The 20,819-nt window shown below is 29.9% G+C and overlaps 4 protein-coding genes and 1 non-coding gene across 6 annotated transcripts; 1 reads left to right on the plus strand and 4 right to left on the minus strand.

The window, feature by feature from the left end:
• Window positions 1-853: 853 nt before the first annotated feature.
• Window positions 854-953, minus strand: LOC114075440. The gene has a single exon (XR_003575888.1). It is a non-coding gene; the product is annotated as a U6 spliceosomal RNA (small nuclear RNA).
• Window positions 954-2,539: 1,586 nt separating this feature from the next.
• LOC107006839 (GDSL esterase/lipase EXL3-like) lies at window positions 2,540-6,370 on the plus strand. The gene is made up of 5 exons (XM_015205356.2): window positions 2,540-2,874; window positions 3,456-3,586; window positions 4,142-4,375; window positions 5,012-5,270; window positions 5,826-6,370. Exons 1-5 carry the CDS (start codon window positions 2,610-2,612, stop codon window positions 6,017-6,019), a joined length of 1,083 nt encoding a protein of 360 aa, XP_015060842.1. The 5' UTR covers window positions 2,540-2,609; the 3' UTR covers window positions 6,020-6,370.
• Window positions 6,371-6,533: 163 nt separating this feature from the next.
• Window positions 6,534-7,866, minus strand: LOC107006734 (peroxidase 64-like). Its single transcript, XM_015205249.2, has 4 exons — window positions 7,616-7,866; window positions 7,346-7,534; window positions 7,106-7,268; window positions 6,534-7,017 (listed from the first exon to the last, which is right to left on the minus strand). Exons 1-4 carry the CDS (start codon window positions 7,823-7,825, stop codon window positions 6,620-6,622), a joined length of 960 nt encoding a protein of 319 aa, XP_015060735.1. The 5' UTR covers window positions 7,826-7,866; the 3' UTR covers window positions 6,534-6,619.
• Window positions 7,867-9,517: 1,651 nt separating this feature from the next.
• LOC107005862 (expansin-A11-like) lies at window positions 9,518-12,134 on the minus strand. Its single transcript, XM_015204515.2, has 3 exons — window positions 11,912-12,134; window positions 10,787-11,108; window positions 9,518-10,111 (listed from the first exon to the last, which is right to left on the minus strand). The coding sequence occupies exons 1-3, from the start codon at window positions 12,054-12,056 to the stop codon at window positions 9,805-9,807; spliced, it is 774 nt and encodes a 257-aa protein (XP_015060001.1). The 5' UTR covers window positions 12,057-12,134; the 3' UTR covers window positions 9,518-9,804.
• Window positions 12,135-16,019: 3,885 nt separating this feature from the next.
• On the minus strand, window positions 16,020-20,511 carry LOC107005726 (monooxygenase 2-like). Of its 2 annotated transcripts, XM_015204377.2 has the most exons (7): window positions 20,360-20,511; window positions 19,864-20,010; window positions 19,216-19,284; window positions 18,769-18,934; window positions 17,726-17,957; window positions 16,407-16,971; window positions 16,020-16,101 (listed from the first exon to the last, which is right to left on the minus strand). In XM_015204377.2, the coding sequence occupies exons 1-6, from the start codon at window positions 20,431-20,433 to the stop codon at window positions 16,430-16,432; spliced, it is 1,230 nt and encodes a 409-aa protein (XP_015059863.1). In that variant the 5' UTR covers window positions 20,434-20,511; the 3' UTR covers window positions 16,020-16,101; window positions 16,407-16,429. The 2 variants fall into 2 exon arrangements, with proteins under 2 accessions (XP_015059863.1, XP_015059862.1); XM_015204376.2 differs by lacking the exon at window positions 16,020-16,101 and having other exon boundaries at window positions 16,161-16,971.
• Window positions 20,512-20,819: the final 308 nt, after the last annotated feature.

Below are 20,819 nucleotides of genomic sequence, written 5' to 3' on the forward strand. Positions count from 1 at the left end.
TGACAAACACTATTTGCCAAATTTTTTCCTAAATATTATTTGAAAAATCAATGGTCAAACGGGCCCTAAATATTGCGAACATCTCTTTCTTCATCTTCTTAGCTATCATTTGTCTTAATCATGACATCTATATCTCCAACTCAAAAGAAGAGAGATTAGAATTTGAAAGATATCAATGTATCAGTTAATAGAATCGATAGATAAAAAATTTAATGGTCAAATGAGTCAAGACGCGTTTGTAGACAAGCATTTGATCTAGTTAGCATATATGTGTGCTTCGCTAACCATTGAGTGAAAGTTTAGGTAAGAAAGTGATACTCAAATAACTCAAATACGAAGCTAAAAAATGAATGATAATTTAGGCATTGTTTTTAACCCTTTTAATTTTGTTATTTCCTATACAAGGCTCTCTTGATTTTTATGGGGACTTGATCAAAGGGGGGCTATTTTTGTCCTTTTAGTAATTATTGAGATACTTTGCCTGTATATTAAATAGTTTCTGAAATGTGCTAAAACTTAAATAGTGTTATTAAAATTGGCTATCCTTGCACTTTGTCCTTAATTTAAAGCCCAATTTGAATTTGGGCTGATATAAGCCCTGTCGCACCCGTCTCGAAACGACGTGGGTATGAGATTTGTATCGGATATGGTCAACTGACTTTAGTTACTTAGACCAAGAATAATAGAGAAATTCGGGACAAATACAAAGATTTATGTAATAAAAAGAAAAGCTTAGGTGAAATGAAATACACTCGATAAAAATTTCTATACCAATTTTTTTGCTTTTATCTACTTAATGAATTTTCCTCTTGTTCATTTTTTTCCTCCTCGATATACCTTGCAATTTTTTCGCATAATGTCACATTTCTCAATTCGAATGTGCCATCTTTACGCATTGGTAATGCTAATCTTCTCTATATCATTTCAATTTTAGCGGATGCCCTCGAAGGAACAAAAGAAAACGCAAACACCAAGAACTAAATCTATGCGCCATGTAGTGCTGTGACGGCACAAAAATAAACATATAATTTTTAGATGATAGAATTATTTTTAGCTGAATCCTTGCGCCCATACCCATACCACAAAATCTTAAAATTTAAATCATATCGGCCTCTAAATTTACATATGTATGAAACACTCGTACCCCAATTCGAGCAACTTAAATGAACTAATGAATGATAGCTATTTAACAAATATTATTCTATATGTATGTAACATATTGGGTTGGATTATTCCAAAATTAGTCCAAGCTGCTCTAATGTTCAATTTTTCCAAAGAAATCAACCAAATGTCACACATTACTGGTGTGAATTAAACTCAAAGGTCTAAACTCTAAAAACAAACTCATCTAAGAATACCTTACAAGTTGTTCACCAAACCACTTCCATTTCAAGCTTTACATTTATCTATTAGGGTTTTAAGTCAGTGTTGGAGTCAGAATTTCACATTAAGTAAATACAAAATAATATATATATAAAGTAAATACGTGAAAAAGTCACGTTAAGATGATTCAATATCTATCACTTCTAAGTCATATCGATTAAAAAATAATTTTGACATTATACGTATAGTATAATAAAAATTCAGTAAACCTCTCGCATCCTCGATGCGATCTTGATTTTAAGATGAATCATTTATTTTTTAAGTGAAAAGATAAAATGGAGTATGATATGGTAGCCCACCAACCTAGAGCAATGTGCTGGTTCATTTGAAGCACAAGTCAAGACCATACCAACCTTACCAATTTCATGTACATTTTCCATGTTTACTCTATAGTCTCTAGATTATAATTAAGTAAACTCATCTCTTTAAATATTTTGTCTATTCTTTTTTTCTGATTTAATTTATAATATATCGAGTAAAGTCTAGACGCATTTGAAAGTCATAATTTAAAAGATAACGTAAACTAAAATGTACTTAATTTAGAAGGGGTATAGCACATGAAAGTTATAATTCATAGGACTAAAACATAAATTAAACATAGTTTAAATATAAAACTAATAGAAACGCAATGGTTTACGAAATTTTGATCTATATTATCTCAAAATAATATAAGAGGAAATTTATATTTATAGTAAACGTTTCTAAACTATAGTCACTAGGCAAATTTCATAAAATGTCCACCTACGACGCCATACACAAATGACATGACTTTGTTCGTAAATAAAAGTGTGTTCTCCGTATAATTTAAACTTTTAAATGAAATGGATCATACAACTCAACATGATATATAAAGTAGACGTGAGTTCAAATATCGTCATCTGTTATGTATATAAATATGAATTGATTAATCATAATTTAGAAGTCTATATACAAACACATGTCATGTATCTACTGGTTTTAAACATCCTATACAAACATGTAACAAGCCCTAAGAGTCAAACAACTTTTATATATAGTCATGAAACTGATAAACTTCAAATTCTAAATTCGCACGTACGATAATAAACTCAATTATTGATAATGTACTATTCTTTTTTAGATCTATAAATAACATAAGCCCCCCTTACAAAGTACTCAAGACAAGTCTACCATTTGAAAGCTCAATTTGGACTTATAATACCAAATTTTCTCTTCTTCTTTCTTTGAACACAAATTAAAAAAAAAATATGTTGTATTTTTGTTCATCATTGCTATTTTCTTTACATTATGTGATATTTTTGTTTCTACTTTGTGAAGGAAAGACGCAGTTGCTATCCAAAAACTCGACTATAAAAGCCGTTTTTGCGTTCGGAGATTCCATCGTTGATCAAGGAAATAATAACAATATTACAACCATGGTCAAGTGTAATTTCCCACCTTATGGGAAAGATTTTGTTGATGGAAAGGCAACAGGAAGATTTACCAATGCCAAAACGCCCGCGGACTTGATAGGTTCGTCTTTTCATGTCTACACTATAATTATTGAGTCGATTTTATCGTCATTCAACTTTTACTTTATTACATTAAAGTTATTAGAATTATTAGTCTTATAACATAATCACTCAAATTTGTAAAAGTATGGAGATTCAAAAGTCACTAAACTAATTTTTTTTTATCATAGCAAGTTATTGAACTTTTTTTAATAAAAGGTTACTCAACATTAACTTTACCTAATTAGTAAGATTTTTTTTAAAAAAATCGAGGAAGGAATTATAAGGTGGAAAACAAAGGCTCGTCAATAAAATAAAAGTTTAGATAGTCAACCAACTGGGATTTAGATGTCTTTTTTTCGGAAATACTGATGTTTTGTGATATCAAAGCAAAAATGAATGAGCAAAAAAATAATTTAATTAGTAATTTTGTTAAACCTTTAATAAAATCAAACTTTTTCATTAAAAAGAAATTTGTGACGTTAAATTTTTAATAAAAATGGAAGTTAAGTATACATATGGTATTTTTTTATTATTATTATTATATTTTAGTTTGGATTATATTTTTGACTTGGATTTAATATTAAAATTTATATATTTTAGTGGAAGAATTGGGAATTAAAGAGTTAATGCCAGCTTATCGTGACCCTAATTTGCACACTGAAGATCTCAAAACTGGAGTAAGTTTTGCCTCAGGAGCTTGTGGATATGATCCTCAAACCGCTTCGATCGTGGTAAGTATTTCTTCATTTTTATATTTACGTTTTATTCATATGTACGATCGAAAAAATATCCACACAATATTTTACAAATACAACAAAATATCATCTATGATAAATTTAAAGGACCAAAACTAATTAATACTCCTTTCGCCCACTTTTATTTGTCATGTTACGCTTTTCGAAGTCAATCTGATTATTTTTAAAGTTAAATTAGATTACGTTAATTCAATATTATTATTTTTGTAAAAAATAGATATTCAAAAATTGTACGAAAAGTACTATAAATTGTAATTTTTGGCATATTAATATGATGAAAATATACATCATAAAATGTTGGTCAAAAGTTCTTATAGTTTGACTCTAAAAGAGGAAACTATGACAATTAATTATAGACGCCATTTAAAACTTATACTTTTTAGTATAATAATTTAGGTGATTACCTTTTCAACATATAAATCACTTTTATACCATCATATAAACTCACATAGTATAGTCAATCTAGTAAACTTTAAATTTCATCATTATTTTTTCTAATTATATTTTTCTTATGATGATTTTTTTTTCCAGTCAGTAATACCATTATCTACACAATTAAATTATTTTGAAGAATATATTGGAAAGCTAAAGGGATTAGTTGGAGAAAAAGAAGCCAACAAAATACTAAACAACAGCCTATACTTAGTGGTAGCAGGCAGCAATGACCTTGCCAACACTTATTACACAATTGGATTTAGACAAAAACAATATGATATTGACTCATATACTGATTTTATGGTGGAAAAAGCTGAAGATTTTATCCAAGTATGTATATGAATATATCATTAATATTTCACTTTATTGTAATTTATAATACGTAGTTTTAACGAGCTCTGAATTAACTGTTAATAAAGTATAGTGTACCTTTGAGCTATCTCAAGGCTTTTGGGGCTCTATGGTTTTGTCTCTTGGGCTTTTAACTCAAAAATGACGCCTATTAGCTATTGAATGACACGTTATGTCTTTCAGATTGATTGGTCTTTAATTTTTATCCTTCAAATGAACGGATCTATAATTAGTTTTTTTTTTCTTTTTAAGTAGGCATAACTTGAAGTCTATCTTTGAACATTACCACTCGTGGATATTATATACGAATATATAAACTAATGTCCCGAAAAATAAATAAATTGTGTGTTATGAGTTACAAGGAGAATAAATTAAAGATGGACATGGAATAGGGGCAAAAGTGTAAATAACCCTTAACTTTGGACACCCTTGATCGGAAAAAAAATTAGCATATATACAAGTAAAATGATATAGAAAATGATTAAATAACATATTTTGGACACTCTTAACATAACAAACTGCTATTTCTGGATACTCTTTTAACAAATTTCTGGCTCCGGCCACTGATCAACATCTTTTTATTTATATATGCATCTTTTTTTTTAAATTTTGAAGGAATTGTACAAGTTGGGAGCAAGAAAAATAGGTGTTTTTGGGATTCCACCAATTGGATGTTTGCCATTCCAAAGAACATTAAGTGGAGGTTTAAGTAGAGTATGTGTGGAGGAACATAATCAAGCTGCACAATTGGCCAACACTAAGATTTCACTTGCCATTAATGGTTCATTATCCAACAAGTTACCTCAATCCAAGTTGGCTTTCATTGACATCTATGATCCTATGCTTGATCTCATTCTCAACCCTAAAAAACATGGTAAACTTTAATATTTTTGAGAAAAATGACAAATATACCCAAACTATCGTAAATGGTATGCAGATACTCTCCGTCATATTTTTGGGACATTGGTGCCCTTGTCGTCCGTAAACTAGAGCATATATGCCCTTCACTCTAACGGAAGACTAAATAGGGACATGTGGCGCAATCTCATCTGTCGATAAATGTCAGATCGGTGGATAAGATTATAACACGTGTATAAAGGGTATATATGCTCGAGTTTTTGGACGGCAGGGGCACCAATGTCCCAACAGTATGACGGAGGGTATTCACATACCATTTACGATAGTTCAGGGGTATATCTGTCCTTTTTCCCTTTTTCAAATTCATAAGTTTTGAATCAACTAACGTTCGAATTCTGAATCTACCTCTCTGACTGTGGAATGTGGATGTACTTTAGTATATAAAAGAGAAAACCTTACTTGTCTTCTAATTTTAAGTGTTGAAAGAAAAATGTTACTCATGTATTGTATCAAAGGTGCAAAATGTGATTCATTTTGTTTATATAATTTACGGGTACGTTTGTGTTATCAGGATTTGAAGTGGTAGATAAAGGATGTTGTGGTACAGGAAACATAGAAGTGGTCATATTATGCAACAGATACATGAGTAGTACATGTGAAGACGATACGAAATATTTGTTCTTTGATAGTTATCATCCTACTGAAAGAGGCTACAGGATCCTTGTTGATCAAATGATCAAAAAGTATATCAATAGTTTCATATGAAAACCTCCAAATGTTGAAAAAAAAATACGCGAAAAACAAGTGTCTGCATTTTCATCTATCCTTCCTGATCACTGTCCTATATCTGTTTACTTAATGTTCTGTTATACATAATGTGTTTGTATTCTACTCTGGAGATTTTATCGTTTTGTTTTTCATTTAGATACCTTAAAGGATTTTGTATTAGTGTGATTGAATCAAGTCATAGTGTAAAGACTCTTTTTTTTTTATACTTGTACAACATTCTCAAGTATCGCATCAGTAGCTAACGAGAAGCTAATGCGTACTAGTTGACACATGTTAGTCCAACTTCCATGTTCTATTTCTGTTATAGATATCCATTTTTTGTCACTACGTTTTCTCAAGGAGGTTTCGTAGATAACTTTTGTTCACATTTTGTTTGTTATTGGTGTACGACTAGTCCAAGAACAGAACGGAGGTGGAGTCTGGAGATGACGAGAGTATCTGGTGCTATTTCTTTACCTATTAGTGTTTCTTAGTGTGAACTAAAGAAGAATTAGGAAACAAGATTAATATGTCTTTTGCTCAGAATAAAAAACAGACTTGAACAATCAAGAAAATCAAACAAACTAAAGTTCTTCATCACCTAACAAATCTGCAGTCTAGTCTAACTTCTTGTCCGTTACCGTTGATACTACTCATCTTGATCATAGAATTGGCAAACGCTTTAAAGAACTCGTCTTGAGAGTTAGCATACTTTGAAACTAGTCTTTTGGTTCTTGAATTTGTGAGTAGAGATTCATCTGAAGTGAAAAGGCTCTTGCCATTCATTAGTAGTTTGTAGTAGGCGTTGTCGAATAAAGTTGTTGTAGAATCCATTGTGGCGCCTGCATTTCTGACCTTGTTGTGCGCGGGACAAACATTCTGTAGACTGGCTGCAAATGATGATTGTAATGTTGGATCAACATTGTGACGTTTGTCGAAATTATGGATTCTGTTTTGGAAGGAAGAGCAATGAGAGAATCCAAGAGTATGTCCTCCTGTTATCAGAAACAAAACAAATAACAATTTTGAGTCGTTATATATAGAGGGTTGTGAATACGAGTAAAGAAGAAGCGTCTTGCTTACCTGAAAGTGCAACCAAATCATCCAAAGAAAGGCCTCTTTGGCCAAAGTTTTGTTGGAGCTGAGAGAAGTTGAACGTAGGAGAAGGTAGTTGTCGCGTTTCAATAGCTTTAGAGATTCTTCCATCTTTTCGACCTTTTGGTACTTCCCAACTAGGACCTCCAGACTGAAACAAATATGTCCCAAAATATTAATTTCATGTTATGGTAACTAACATCATGTAATTCATTTTACAGAACTTACAAGAGTAACAGCATCACGAGCAGCGAGAGCAACAATATCAGCACAAGAGACAACTCCAGGACACAAGTCCTCGATTTGTTTCTTAACAACATCGATGACATAAAATGCGTGCAATGAGATGTTAGGAGGTCCATCTTTCTCTGCTTTGTTGTTTCTTGTTGAGTTCAGCAGCACAGAAGCATCACAACCCTTTCATTATACATAAAAACTCAGTTACTATATAACTAGCTCGAGTCAAAAAAGTTTAGAAATCAAAGAATGGAAACTTACTCTAACGAAACAATCATGGAAATGCATCCTTAAAAGCGCGGCTGGAACTGTTTTATCATTCAACATAGCATTCTTGACAACTTTGGTGATCGTTGACTCTGCGTTAGGGCATGTTTGGTCGTAGTAATCGGAGCTTAGTGCCTTAACTTCACTACAAAACAATGCTAAAGCAAAGAGTAAAGCTATAAAACATGTTGGTAATGCCATCATAACTAATTCTGTTTGCCAAATTAGGCTATGTTTGTTTATGCTTAATTTGGATTTATGACTTTGTTATGAGTTATTAGGATCACATACAATGTGTATTTAAAGGGAAGTTGTTACTAAAATTATTGATTATGTTTGTTAGCAAGTTTGGTTAGCTAAGACCATATGGATTAGCTAATGTTTGCTGATTTTGGTTGCCATTTAGATACTATGGGGATGTTAACATGAGTGGAGTAGATACATTGACCGAAAGACGTCATTTCATCATCCTTTATCGAAAAATTATATAATGCATATAGGATATAATAATAATGTGTATAGAGGTAAAACGACATTTTAGAGATATATACTAGAGTTTTGAAGACTCTTAGAAAAATTTCTAGTTTCGCTACTGAATGTTTGGTTCGTAGATAAGTAATGTAAGGATTAGTATTCATTATAATGGAGAGATTATATTATAATGTAAGTAACAACAATGCATTAATTTATAATACAAGGATTAAACAATTTGTTCTGTTTACTTTAAGATTTACTTTGGTTATGTTAGTTGGATTTAATCCATATGTACTATTAATTACCATATTTTTTTTTTCGACTTTAAAATAAGAATATCGTATATGTAAGCACCCTCCACCTCCGTCCCTAATGTTGTGGATACGAGTGACCAAGAGAGCAAAAAACTGACAGCTCCTAAAGAGGGGTAAAAACAAAAGGTCATGCATAAGATGTATAATACAAAGATTTTGCTACAAAGTTTATGCCGGTTTAATTTACATTAATATCAATAACCAAACACGAGATAAATGTAATCACAAATTTTATATCGGAGTTAGTATAAATAACCAAACGACTCCTTAGAGTTGACCCTCAAGTTTGTAACAACCCTAGGATAGAGGATGTGGTTGATCACCCTAAACAACAATATAATTGCCTAATTATTATTATACTAAAGAGAGTATATTATAAAAAATAATTGAGAATTTTAAGTTGTTAGTAGGTAGGAAAATTATGTATACATGTAGTGGCTTTTGATTTAAGCTTCACTTTTAGGTTTGACTAGCTAGTTGCTAAAAGTGCAGTTTATGAGGCAAAAAAAATGACCAACTTTTTCACTTACTTTATATATAAAAAGGAATTTTATTGTTGCATTGGTGGTTATTGGGTTAGGTTTGAACTAATATAGTTTGATTGATAAATTGACCATCTTATATAATGTTCCATAAAATTCTAATATCACATAACTATGTATATATTTAGGAGCATATTGAAAGGCATAATACATAAATATACACTTAAATTAAATTTGGCATCAACTGATAAGTAAGAACGTTAACATTGAGAGTACACATCATCTAGACATCTCAATTTGGTTTGAATTGATGACTACAAACTCCAATTCGTCCCTGCTGTATTTCGTGGACACTGACGCTGACGTGATACATAAATTTTAAAAATGTCGCGATCGATAATCATTTTGTAAGTTGGAGTGCTCAACTAACACAATAGAAACAAATTAAGGCGTCTAGATGTGCATATACTCAAATTAAAATCGAAATACTTATTAATTTACCAAATGAAGTCAAGTTTGAGTGTGTGTGTGTGTGTGGGGGTGTTATACATACAAGATGTATAACAAGAAAATAGTCATATTACAAGGGTACAATATATAGAGCAAATTGAAATATATAATTGATGTAGCTTAAACAAACTTATCTTATTCATCCTTTCATATAGTAAAAAAAATACAATTTTTTTGAACTACCCCTACTTACACCAATAATTGATTATTTCTATTTTTTCACTATCTTTATTTGGACTATAGTTCATTCATGTGCTTACTTAACCAACAACTCCTCAAAAATATACCTCAATAAGAATGATTCTTTTTTTGGGGAGGGCTACTTGATGTAAAAAGTAAGCATGCCGCTGCCCTATAAACTCAAGACCTTTGATTAAAAACGTATTCATCGAACATTTACGAATCAGAATTGAGTTTGGCTTGAAAATGTTTGGCCAAATTTCCAACTAGATGGAACAATGTTTAAGAATGTTTTTGTGACACCATCACTAGTAGTAACTTTAAATGATATTGATTGTCCATCAAGATATGCATTGGATTGCCAACTTGCTCCCCAATTTCTTGACATTGTTAGCCAATTTGTGTTTGAGCCTTTGATTTGAACTGATTCAACAGATCCTGCCCCTCCTACATTGCTTACCAACACTAGTTCAAAATAGTCTCTTCCATTTATTGTGAATCTAACTCCACCATGCTTCTTGCAAGGTACCCTACTCAACAAAAGATATATATAAAACATCAATTGCTCGAGATCGTATAAGGAGACAACAACTTATTTCATCGATAGACGTGAGACCATTCTAGCATACATTTGGAGGATGTATCTGACTCTGACTCTGATATCATGTAATGAAAATAGACTTCAAGCTTAATTTAATCTCAAAGTATAGCTACAAAGTATTGTCTAAGACCATATGAGAAAGATAACAATACTTCACTTAATCAATGTGTAATATTCTAACATAGCCTTAGTATATATTAGTTGTTCAAAATCATGATAAACAAGTTTGACAACAATTCAATTAATCAATGAGGTATATTGCTACATCCAATATAACATGGATGCCAATATCGGCAGAGGTAGAGCAAAAATTTTAAATTTTTGAGTTCTGAATTCTAGCACATGACAATCGACATCAATCAATCAACAAGAATATATCTCGATAAAAACAATTCACTCTATCAATATAGGAGAATTATGTAACACCCCTTAGAGGAACGACAATATAACACAGAAGTTGATTCTGACTCTGACTTTGACTCTGATACCACCTTGGACACACTTAGCCTCGAAATATCGTTTGTTAAGTGAAAAAAATTGTCTAAGACCATACGAGGAGACAACAACTCATTCCCTACTCGAACAATGAAGAATGATGACTTACCTTTTGTATAAAACAGGAACAATGCCACCTTTGTAAATGCCAATTTTTTCCCAAGCTGGTTGAGCCATATCAAAATGTGGACGTGGAGGGTTGCACCATCCACCATTGTTACTAGGAAGATTATAATTTGGTGGACAAAAATTTGTAGATGTAATTGTAACTGATACTCCCTTTTTGCACCATTGAGGATCTAATTTGTAATCACAAATTATTTTGTAACATTGACCACATGATCCTCCATCATTGAACAATGCTGTGCTCAATGCTGCTGTTCTAGTACCATATCCTGTTGAATACAAATTACCATATCCACAAGCACCTCCTGTTTATTCCAAGCCAAAAAAAAAAAAACTTGATCATTTGTCGTCTGTTTGGTCAAGCTTTTGAATAGTCAAAAGTGTGTACTTTTTAAAGTTGATAGGGTTGACCAAATTTTTAAGTGAGTGTCCAAGCTTTTGAGTTGCCAAAAGTGTTTATGTTTGTAAGTTGCGATGTTTGATCAAGCTTTAGAGAAGTTAAAAATGCGCCTTATGTTTAAAAGTTGCGATGTTTGGTCAAAGTTTTTGAAAAGTCAAAAGTGTTTGCTTTTGAAAGTTTGCGAGGTTTGATCAACCTTTTGAGGAGTAAAAAATGCTTATGTTTGAAAGTAATTGCGAAGTTTGATCTGATAAGTCAAAAGTGCTTATATTTGAACGTTGCGATGTTTGGTCAAGCTTCTGACCAGAAGTAAAAAATGCTTATGTTTGAAAGTAATCGCGAAGTTTGATCAAGCTTTTGATAAGTCAAAAGTGCTTACATTTGAAATTTGATTTCAGAACAAATATCTAGGAAAAAATTAAGTGTTTGAAGAATAATAGAAATATAAAAAAAAAAAGTAAATTTTCCTCATTAGCACTTTTGTGACCATGGTAAAGCACAAATTACTACTTCAATATTGACTAAATTAAGTGTCCAAATAAATTAGCGTAACACAAATTACTTCTCTTAAAAAGTTTTTTTCCCGATAAACACTTCTAACAAAACAAATTATTAGTATTTTTTCGGTAAACACTTCTAACAAAACATATATATATCTAGAACTGCACGCAATATTTTTAAATTTTAAATCTATTTCTCGTTACGTACCCATCGTGCCAGAAGCATCAGCTCCACCATAAAATGTGGCATGAGCACTTGTCCATCCAGAATCTGCTGAGAAACCATTTGCACTTAAGAAAAATGTACACAAACCAATTATAAATCCCAATGCTAAATTGACATTATTTGCCATTTTAATTTCTTAGTGGAAAATTAAGAAATTACTTTTTGAAACTTTGATGAATTCTACAATATTGACATAGCCAAGAAAAGTAATGGATAGTTACTTAAATAGATGTACTATTTATTAAATACAATAACCACCCTACATGTGATCATTGCAACTAGGTGTGAAAATAATAATAATTAAAACTATATATTATAAAATTAAATTTATCTCTGGAGAAAACTGAAAACTCATTCAATTATTCTCACGTTCTATCACCTCATATACTTGTTAGGCCACATGGGAATGCATCAATTACCCATCTCAATTTGGACATTTGTCATATTTTTCTAATGTTTTTTCTTTCTTGGTTCTTTTGTGAAATTATGGTAACACGTTCTCAAGTCGTTTTGTGTGATCTATAAGGTATAAAGTATAATAAAAACTCTCGAATAAAATATAGGACTATTTTATTCTGTATTTGGTTTGAGGTATTAGATCGTCGTACGGATCAACTCATGCCATCAATAAGAATTTAACGGACGCTCATAAAAAAAGTCGACCAAAAACGCATCGAAATTACAAATTATTCACCGAAAATTCATGAAATATACCAGTAAAATGATAAATTTGGTCATTCTCACAATGAGCCTCGTTACATGATATAACGATTATACTGATATCTTTAAGGGATTCATCCAAACACCCTTCGGTGGAAAACTATAAGTATTAATTTTATATGGTAAAAATAATTTTTTAAGTATAATAAATGCCAAATTCACTTCAGTTATTTCTTATGTCTATTTCTTAAAATTTTAAATCATCTTATTCGAAAATTCTTGCTCCACCACCTCCGCCCTAAATGTTGTATTAACAAAGTAGGGAATATTTTTTTCTGTCAATATTGCAATGCTACCTCACATGGCTTTTGTTTATGTCCATCATTGTGATCATCTGTAAATGCACATGTTGACACTTGTGAGGACTCTGTCATTTATATATTTTTTTTTAATTTCAAAGTCTTATTTAAACAAAGTAACGTCAAATCTCTTTATAATAATCATATAACAATAGTATGTATTTTGTATAACTAATTTTACTTGTTATGTAATAAAATATTATATATTCTTTATAACAGTATTCACTATAGTAATAATAAATATCAGAACAAATAACGTCATTATTATATAAGTAGCATTCTCTCTAGTTAACAATCATTAATAACTCGAATAAGATTTGTTGCATAAGATCCATTTAATGAGAATGTTAGTATGTTAGTATGTTAGTGTTATTTCGAGGGTCAAACAGTTTTTCAATTCAATTAAAAAAAAATTAGTAGTTTTATATAATTTCTAAAATACAAGGTTAGTTAAATAATGATAAAAGAAATGAAATTTAGCTCTAACTGAATTTTTTTTTTAAAAAAAATGGTTCAAAAAGTGAGTACTATTAGCTATATAAGGAGATAAATTGTCAACCTATTCATCGATGTAAAATTACTAATGATATAAGAAATAATGTAATTTTTTAGAGTTTATATTTATGTACCAATAATATAAAACGTCAAATACAGAAACAGATTCCTAAACTTGTTAGGTTTTTTTCCTCAGGTATCTTAACTACGTCATTTTTTTATTGATCATTGAACCACACATAATTTGTTCCTTTAAAACACTGTTGGTTGATTTTGATCGGCTTTTCTATTGTAAATGCCTTCAATTGTGTTTGAATTGTAATAATTTTGATTAAATGAATGAAGTCAAACCGTGTTAGTCTCATTTGTTTTCTAATGTATTCAAATGACTTAAATAAAACACAATTATTCTCGAACATTTTCACTATCAATTGGACTAATGAGTTGTGAAACAACATATGTATCATCTATCAATACCCCTCACAAATCTGGTTCCACATCAGATATCGGTGTTTGTTTAAACGTAACAAATTATGGGGGTTGAATGATTCAATAGAAAAATGACGTAGTTGAGGTACCTGAGAGAAAAAACCCAATTTGGCCAATATAAAAATTATAGAGCTAAATCAAATCATTGAAGTTATATTTATTTACAAATACATATATAATTTAAATCTAATTTTTCAATATACGATATTTAAGAAACCACCTCTCGAGATACACAGAAAAATAGGTCAATTATTGAATCTTGCCAACCATTTTCTGTATTCATGTGACAAAGAGGAGTAATATATATAAAAAAAAAAATAAAAAAAAATAGAGAGAGAATTAAATAAAAACAAAAAAATATTCAATTCATGTATAAATACAAGAGCAGAGTTACCAGTACGAAAAAATATTAAAGAGTTACTCATCCCTTATTAATTATGTAAGATTTTTAAAAATTATAAAGTCGAGGTCATTTTATTTTCCTAAAATTTTATAAAAGATTTACAAATATTGCTATTTAATTTGAATATGCTAATTAAATTTAGCTTCAATGTAATACTCCCTACGTCCGATATTGTTTGTCATGGTTTTTATTTTTAGAGTCAAACTATAAAAACTTTGACTAACATTTTAAGATGTAATTTTTTTCATCATATTAATATGCAAAAAATTGTAATTTATTGTACTTTTCATATAGTTTTAGAATATCTAATTTTTTCTTGTTTAAAATATCGAATTAATGTGATCTAATTTACCTTTAAAAATTAGTTAAATTAACATTCGATAAGCGCAACATGACAAACAATTCCGGATAGAGAAAGTATTTATGATGAAGTAATATACTTACACATAGTTTGAAGTTCAAATATTTGTGTCCAAAGTTCAAGTAAAAATGATTGAAGTATAGTTAAATTGACTTTCGATAAGCGCAACATGACAAACAATTCCGAACAGAGAAAATATTTATGATGAAGTTATATACTTAAACATATAGTTTGAAGTTCAAATATTTGTGTTCAAAATTCAAGTAAAAATGGTTGATGTACATAAATATTACAAGATGAGAAAGTACCATTAACTAGTTGATGTCTCAATTATTATTTTTTTGAAAGAATATTATAAAAACTTCAATAATGAGCTTAGCAAATTAACTCTTACTTCCTCCCATGTGAGTTATGATAATATATATAATTGTTGCTATATTATATATATGAATATTCCTAACTAGTATTTCATATAAATATTTCTAAAAGCTTTAGATACTTTGAATATGAATAATGTATTTTTTGTTGTGGTGTTATATGTACGGTTCATAGTTGTTAAAAGATTGAAATAAATTATAATTTTTCCATATAATTATTTAACTTATAAAGTGTAGAGACTCTCTCTTCTTAATTATTTCCTACACAAATGCCATATATTAAGGAAACAATTTAACTTGAGAGCAATCATCAAATATAATTAGAAGTTAATTTGGTTATCTTCTTAATTTGGCTATAATTCTAAATAAATATATGTTAACTAAAACCTCAAGCCACTAGAATTGAAACAAAAAGAAAAATAATTGAGAAATTAACTTCTTACATATATATGATAAGAATACAAATGACAACAATAATACTTGCTAACCAAAAATAATATGACTTAATTCATAATACAATCTTGATAAATTCTTACGATAGTCTTTTTGATACTAAAAATGACAACAGATGGCTCTGATGCTATTTCTGTAACAGAATCAATCGAGTTCTTACAATAGTCTTTTTGATACTAAAAACAATAACAGATACAACGTCCGTAACGGAATCATCGAATTATTATTTTGATCATAAAACCAACAAACAAATCATCATAAGTACTCCACATCTTCACTTCAACAAAATACAAATGACAACAATTACAACCTTAATTCTAATAATACTTGCTAACCAAAATAATAGGACTTAATTCATATACAGTCTTGATAAATTCTTACGATAGTTTTTTTGATACTAAAAGTGACAACAGATGTCTCTGACGCTATTTCTGTAATAGAATCAATCGAGTTCTTACAATAGTCTTTTTGATACTAAAAACAACAACAGATATGACGTCTGTAACAGAATCACCGAATTATTATTTCTCATTGATCATAAAATCAACAAGCAAATCATCATAAGTACTCCACATCTTCACTTCAACAAAATACAAATGACAACAATTACAACCTTATTTCTAATAATACTTGCTAACCAAAATAATAGGACTTAATTCATAATACAATCTTGATAAATTTTTACGATAGTCTTTTTGAAACTAAAAATGACAACAGATGTCTCTGACGCTATTTCTGCAGCAGAATCAATCGAGTTCTTACAAATAGTCTTTTTGATACTAAAAACAACAACAGATACAACGTCTGTAACAGAATCTCCGAATTATTATTTCTCATTGATCATAAAATCAACAAGCAAATCATCATAAGTACTCCACATCTTCACTTCAACAAAATACAAGATTATGACAATAATTTCCCACAATCAAAATCACCCATTTTCAACATAGTCTCAATAGTGAATTGAGCCAAGAATTTCTCCCTCAAGTAACTAATCACTTTCCCATTACTTTCTTGTGCTAAACCAACCAAATATGAAGTAGTAATAAGATTAAAAATCCTCCATTTTCTCTCTTTTGCATATTTCTCTAAACCAACTTCAATTCTTTTGCATAATTGAACATCATCATTTTCTAAATTTTTTGCAAAAATAGCCATTGAAATGCATCTTGCAAGAACAACACTATCTTCTAATGTTGAACATCCACCTTGACCAATATCAGGTGTCATTGGATGAAGAGCATCACCAACTAAACAAGTGTTGTTTTTCACAATGTTTTCTTTTATTAAAATGTTCCATGGGGTTCTTAATTTTAATTTTGCACAATATAGGCTATCTAGTGAAGTTCTTTCAAGGATATTGTAGGCTTCTTTTGAAACATTGTTAGCCAAACTCAACACAAATTGCTTCATTTTTGTTGGACTTCCTTCAATTTTTTCATCATCTTGAGATGTACATGCAATTCAAAGGCAAATTATTAATTAGGAAAACTCATATAAAAGAAAAAAAAAAGAGGTATACTCAACATATTCATGTTTAATTGAGAATGAAATATTTGAGAAAAAAAAAGAAGATTTTTGGCATATACCAAAAGTATCCTTGACACTTGTGGTATTAAATATTTTTTAATCTGTCTCAATTTATCTAACACGGTTCGATCCAACATGAAGTTTAAGAGGAAAAAAGGACTTCTGAAAATTGTGATTTAAAACACATCGTAATATATGATCTTATTAAAGGTAAACAGAAAATTAAAACAAACTAAAAATAAAATAAAATATGAGTGTGTGACACGTAAAAAGAACGGAAGGAACATGTCCTAACATTTCTTACATGGGGATTTTCCTGGAGATTAGTATGAAAATTTGCAGAAAACTTATTTTCCTGCAAATTTCATACTAATTCCCAGAAAAATCTCCATGTAATTCACAGTTTTCTTGTAGTGTCTATGATTATAATGTGCTAATGATTGCCTGTTCAAATTTCATTTGTATCACATAAATTAGATAGAAAAATCAACATATATTGGACCTGTGATGATACATACGTTTAACGTTAAATAACTTTTCTACGACGATTGACTCTCAAAATTTCATCTGTATCACATAAATCAGACAGATAGATGAACATATATTGAACTCGTGATGATACATACTCCGATATAGCAGATATATATATATAGGAAAAAGAAGACTTACAATCTACATCAGATGGAGTAAAAGTGCAAAACCAGTACAAACTTTTGTGATCACAAGGAAGAAAACCAATACGAACTCCACCACCAAAATAAGCACAAAATTTGGGCTCAAATCCATGGGCTTTTGGATACTCAACATATCCTCTAATTGCTGAACGATTTGCATCAATTGGTTTTGGAAGGCCCATCCACTTAGCCACCATTGAATTCACACCATCACATCCTATCAACACCTAACAATTCAACGATCGATCAGAATTTCGAGTTTATGGATTCTGAATACTGAAAAGAACAACCTAACTAGTGAGTCCTCGATAACGTGGATTTTAAGACAAATACAACGTTTTGGCTATTAGCTATTGAATCATATCAAATCTGTAACAAAACTTCTAATTCTGTCTCCGATTTTCTACCTATGTACTTGAGTTTCCTTAGGTTAAGGTTTCATGCATGAGACATTCACATAAGTAATTTTAAAAATTTTAAAAAGTTGAGCTTGTTTACATTGATTGTGTGGAAAAATATAATTAGTTATCATCAAATCAACTAAAAAAATGAACTAATCTAGAAAATATGTTACTAAACCTATTAGAACATGGTAGCTAGGGAAAAAGGTCTAAAATATATTCGAACTTTGACCAAAATTATTGTAACGATAAATAACTTTGAAAAGGACTTTTTACCCCCTGCATGGACATATATATACATTTAAAATACACTATTAAATAGCGCGGGATAAAAGGTTATCCATACAGTTTGGTATCGTAACTGCAATTTCGATCACATGTTAAATCACAGTAATCGCAATTCTTTTATGTCGATCATCACAACGTGAGATCTAATCAGTCAGGAATCTTCTGAAAACAACCTCATTACCTCACTTCTAAGGTTGAGACAATACTCTATTCTTTTCCAAACCCTACTACGTAGAACCAGATCGTATATCCTATTATTGTTGTACTACATGAGATTTGATATGAAGATCATAATACTATAGTATAAAAATTATTTACGCTATCGATATAAAAAACAATATATATTTACCTTGGTTCGAATAATAGTTTTGTTGGCAAGATGCACCAATTTGTATAGTCCAGATTGTTGAATGGAAATAACACGACATGAATATTTAATAGTTCCTTGAGGTAATTCTTTTTCTAAAGTTTCCACTATCTCTTGTCTTTTTATACAACGGCTGTCATAATCAATTCTGTAACATTATAAAAATGTGTAACAAAAAAAAGAACATTATATTAGTTACTATATTATAGTTCGAGATTTTACGTGACACAATTTGAATCAATATAAAATTCTTGAAATTCATAGTCGAAAACATGTTATAGTATTGAAGTGATTTTAAATTATTCGAAATTTAGGAATTTTAACGTATATATTATAATATTTATGTAATTATAATGTATAAATTAAGTCTTTTTATACAGATTAAAAAGAAAAATGTATCGAAACGTAGATGGATAGAAGGTAGCTTACGGTTTGTTATCTGCCTCAAGGGAAATTTCAGCAGTAGGCAAGCCTGAATTAGCTGAAAATGCTTGAAATCTATACAAGAAAAAAGTTCGTTAATTTTCAACAAGATAAAATACGAATTTAATAATAGTAAAAATATATTTTATTAAGTATATGATCATATCATTTAAATGTCTGAATTCTACGAGATAGATTATTTCTATTAGTTAAACTTTTTTGTATTTAATTTTGTCCCCTTATGTGGGGGCAGACTTGCTTCTTGTTTTTTTTTCTTTTCTTGAGGTTAAGTATGTGAAAAATCATTCGACGAAATAATTTTTGAGTCCATATTTTATAATTACTATCTGCTTTAACGTATTAAAGTTTATGATAACCTCATCTAAAAGTTTACATTGATAGTTAAGGTACACCTTTATTTACCAAATTTCCAATTTATCGATCATCACTAAAAATTATTTTACAGTGATAAACGCACCAGAATATTATGGAATCGCCTTTGATAGAAAATCTTCACCCTTAAAGTGGGATTTTTCTCGACACAAATTTAAATTTATCGAATTTCAAAACGAATATCAAATATTAAAAGTAAATAAATCTTTTTAACAAAAATTTAAATTAATCGAATCTCAAAACAGATATCGATAAACTTACCTAGTAAAGTGGAGAGACCTTTGTCTAAGGGAGTCTCCAACACCAAGAGCATCCAATGCCCTCCAAGCATTGGTCCATAAAGCAAGTGCAAATCCTGATGTTCTCAAAGAATCAGATGATTCCAACACTATGCTCCTTACTCCCAACCTAAATTAACGATTTACACGATCAAATCACTTAAAAGATAATTATATTCAACAGGCATCGATTGACAATCTCTACTGATAGTAAATCAATCTATTATAACATGCAAAATCATTATACATATATCTTAAATTTTTATTTAGAAAACGTTCAAGCAATACCCTAACATAACACGTGACAAATGAAATCTAACGTACAAAAATTGTTGCTCCCTTTTATTTAATGTCGTATAATTCAAGAAAGATTTTATACTATAGTTTCTGCACCCTTGTTATACCATTAGAATTTTGCGATCTTAAATATTATACGATATTTCGATATGATAAGTTTAGTATGATTTTTTTTTATATACCTGTGAAGTCCCAAAGAAGTGGCAAGTCCACCAATTCCAGCACCAACTATGACAATATCCTCATTTATCTCCATGCTAAATTTGGCTAAAAGTATAATATTATTCTTTGCTCTATTTTAATATATGGTTCTTAACTGAATTATTTGAAAACTTTGAGGGACATTCCCTATATATAGAGTTGCAAAAAAAATACTATACTATAGTATTTAATTTATTTGTTAAATATTCAAGTCAAGTGGTCAAGCCAAAATGACAAGATTCAAAGTATAAGTTTATTTTTTCTCACTTTTAGAGTGTTATGTAGAGAGGGGTCCAACAAACCGAGTAAATGATACATACATATCAATTACATATATATTTTAAGTCTCAATTTACGTGATATTTTTTATCAGGCGTCTTCTACGATAAATAGATATAGAATTGATCTAATAATATATAGTATTTTAAAATTGAATAAAAT

Source organism: Solanum pennellii, chromosome 12, assembly GCF_001406875.1.
Source record: "Solanum pennellii chromosome 12, SPENNV200".
Classification (NCBI taxonomy): Eukaryota; Viridiplantae; Streptophyta; class Magnoliopsida; order Solanales; family Solanaceae; genus Solanum; species Solanum pennellii.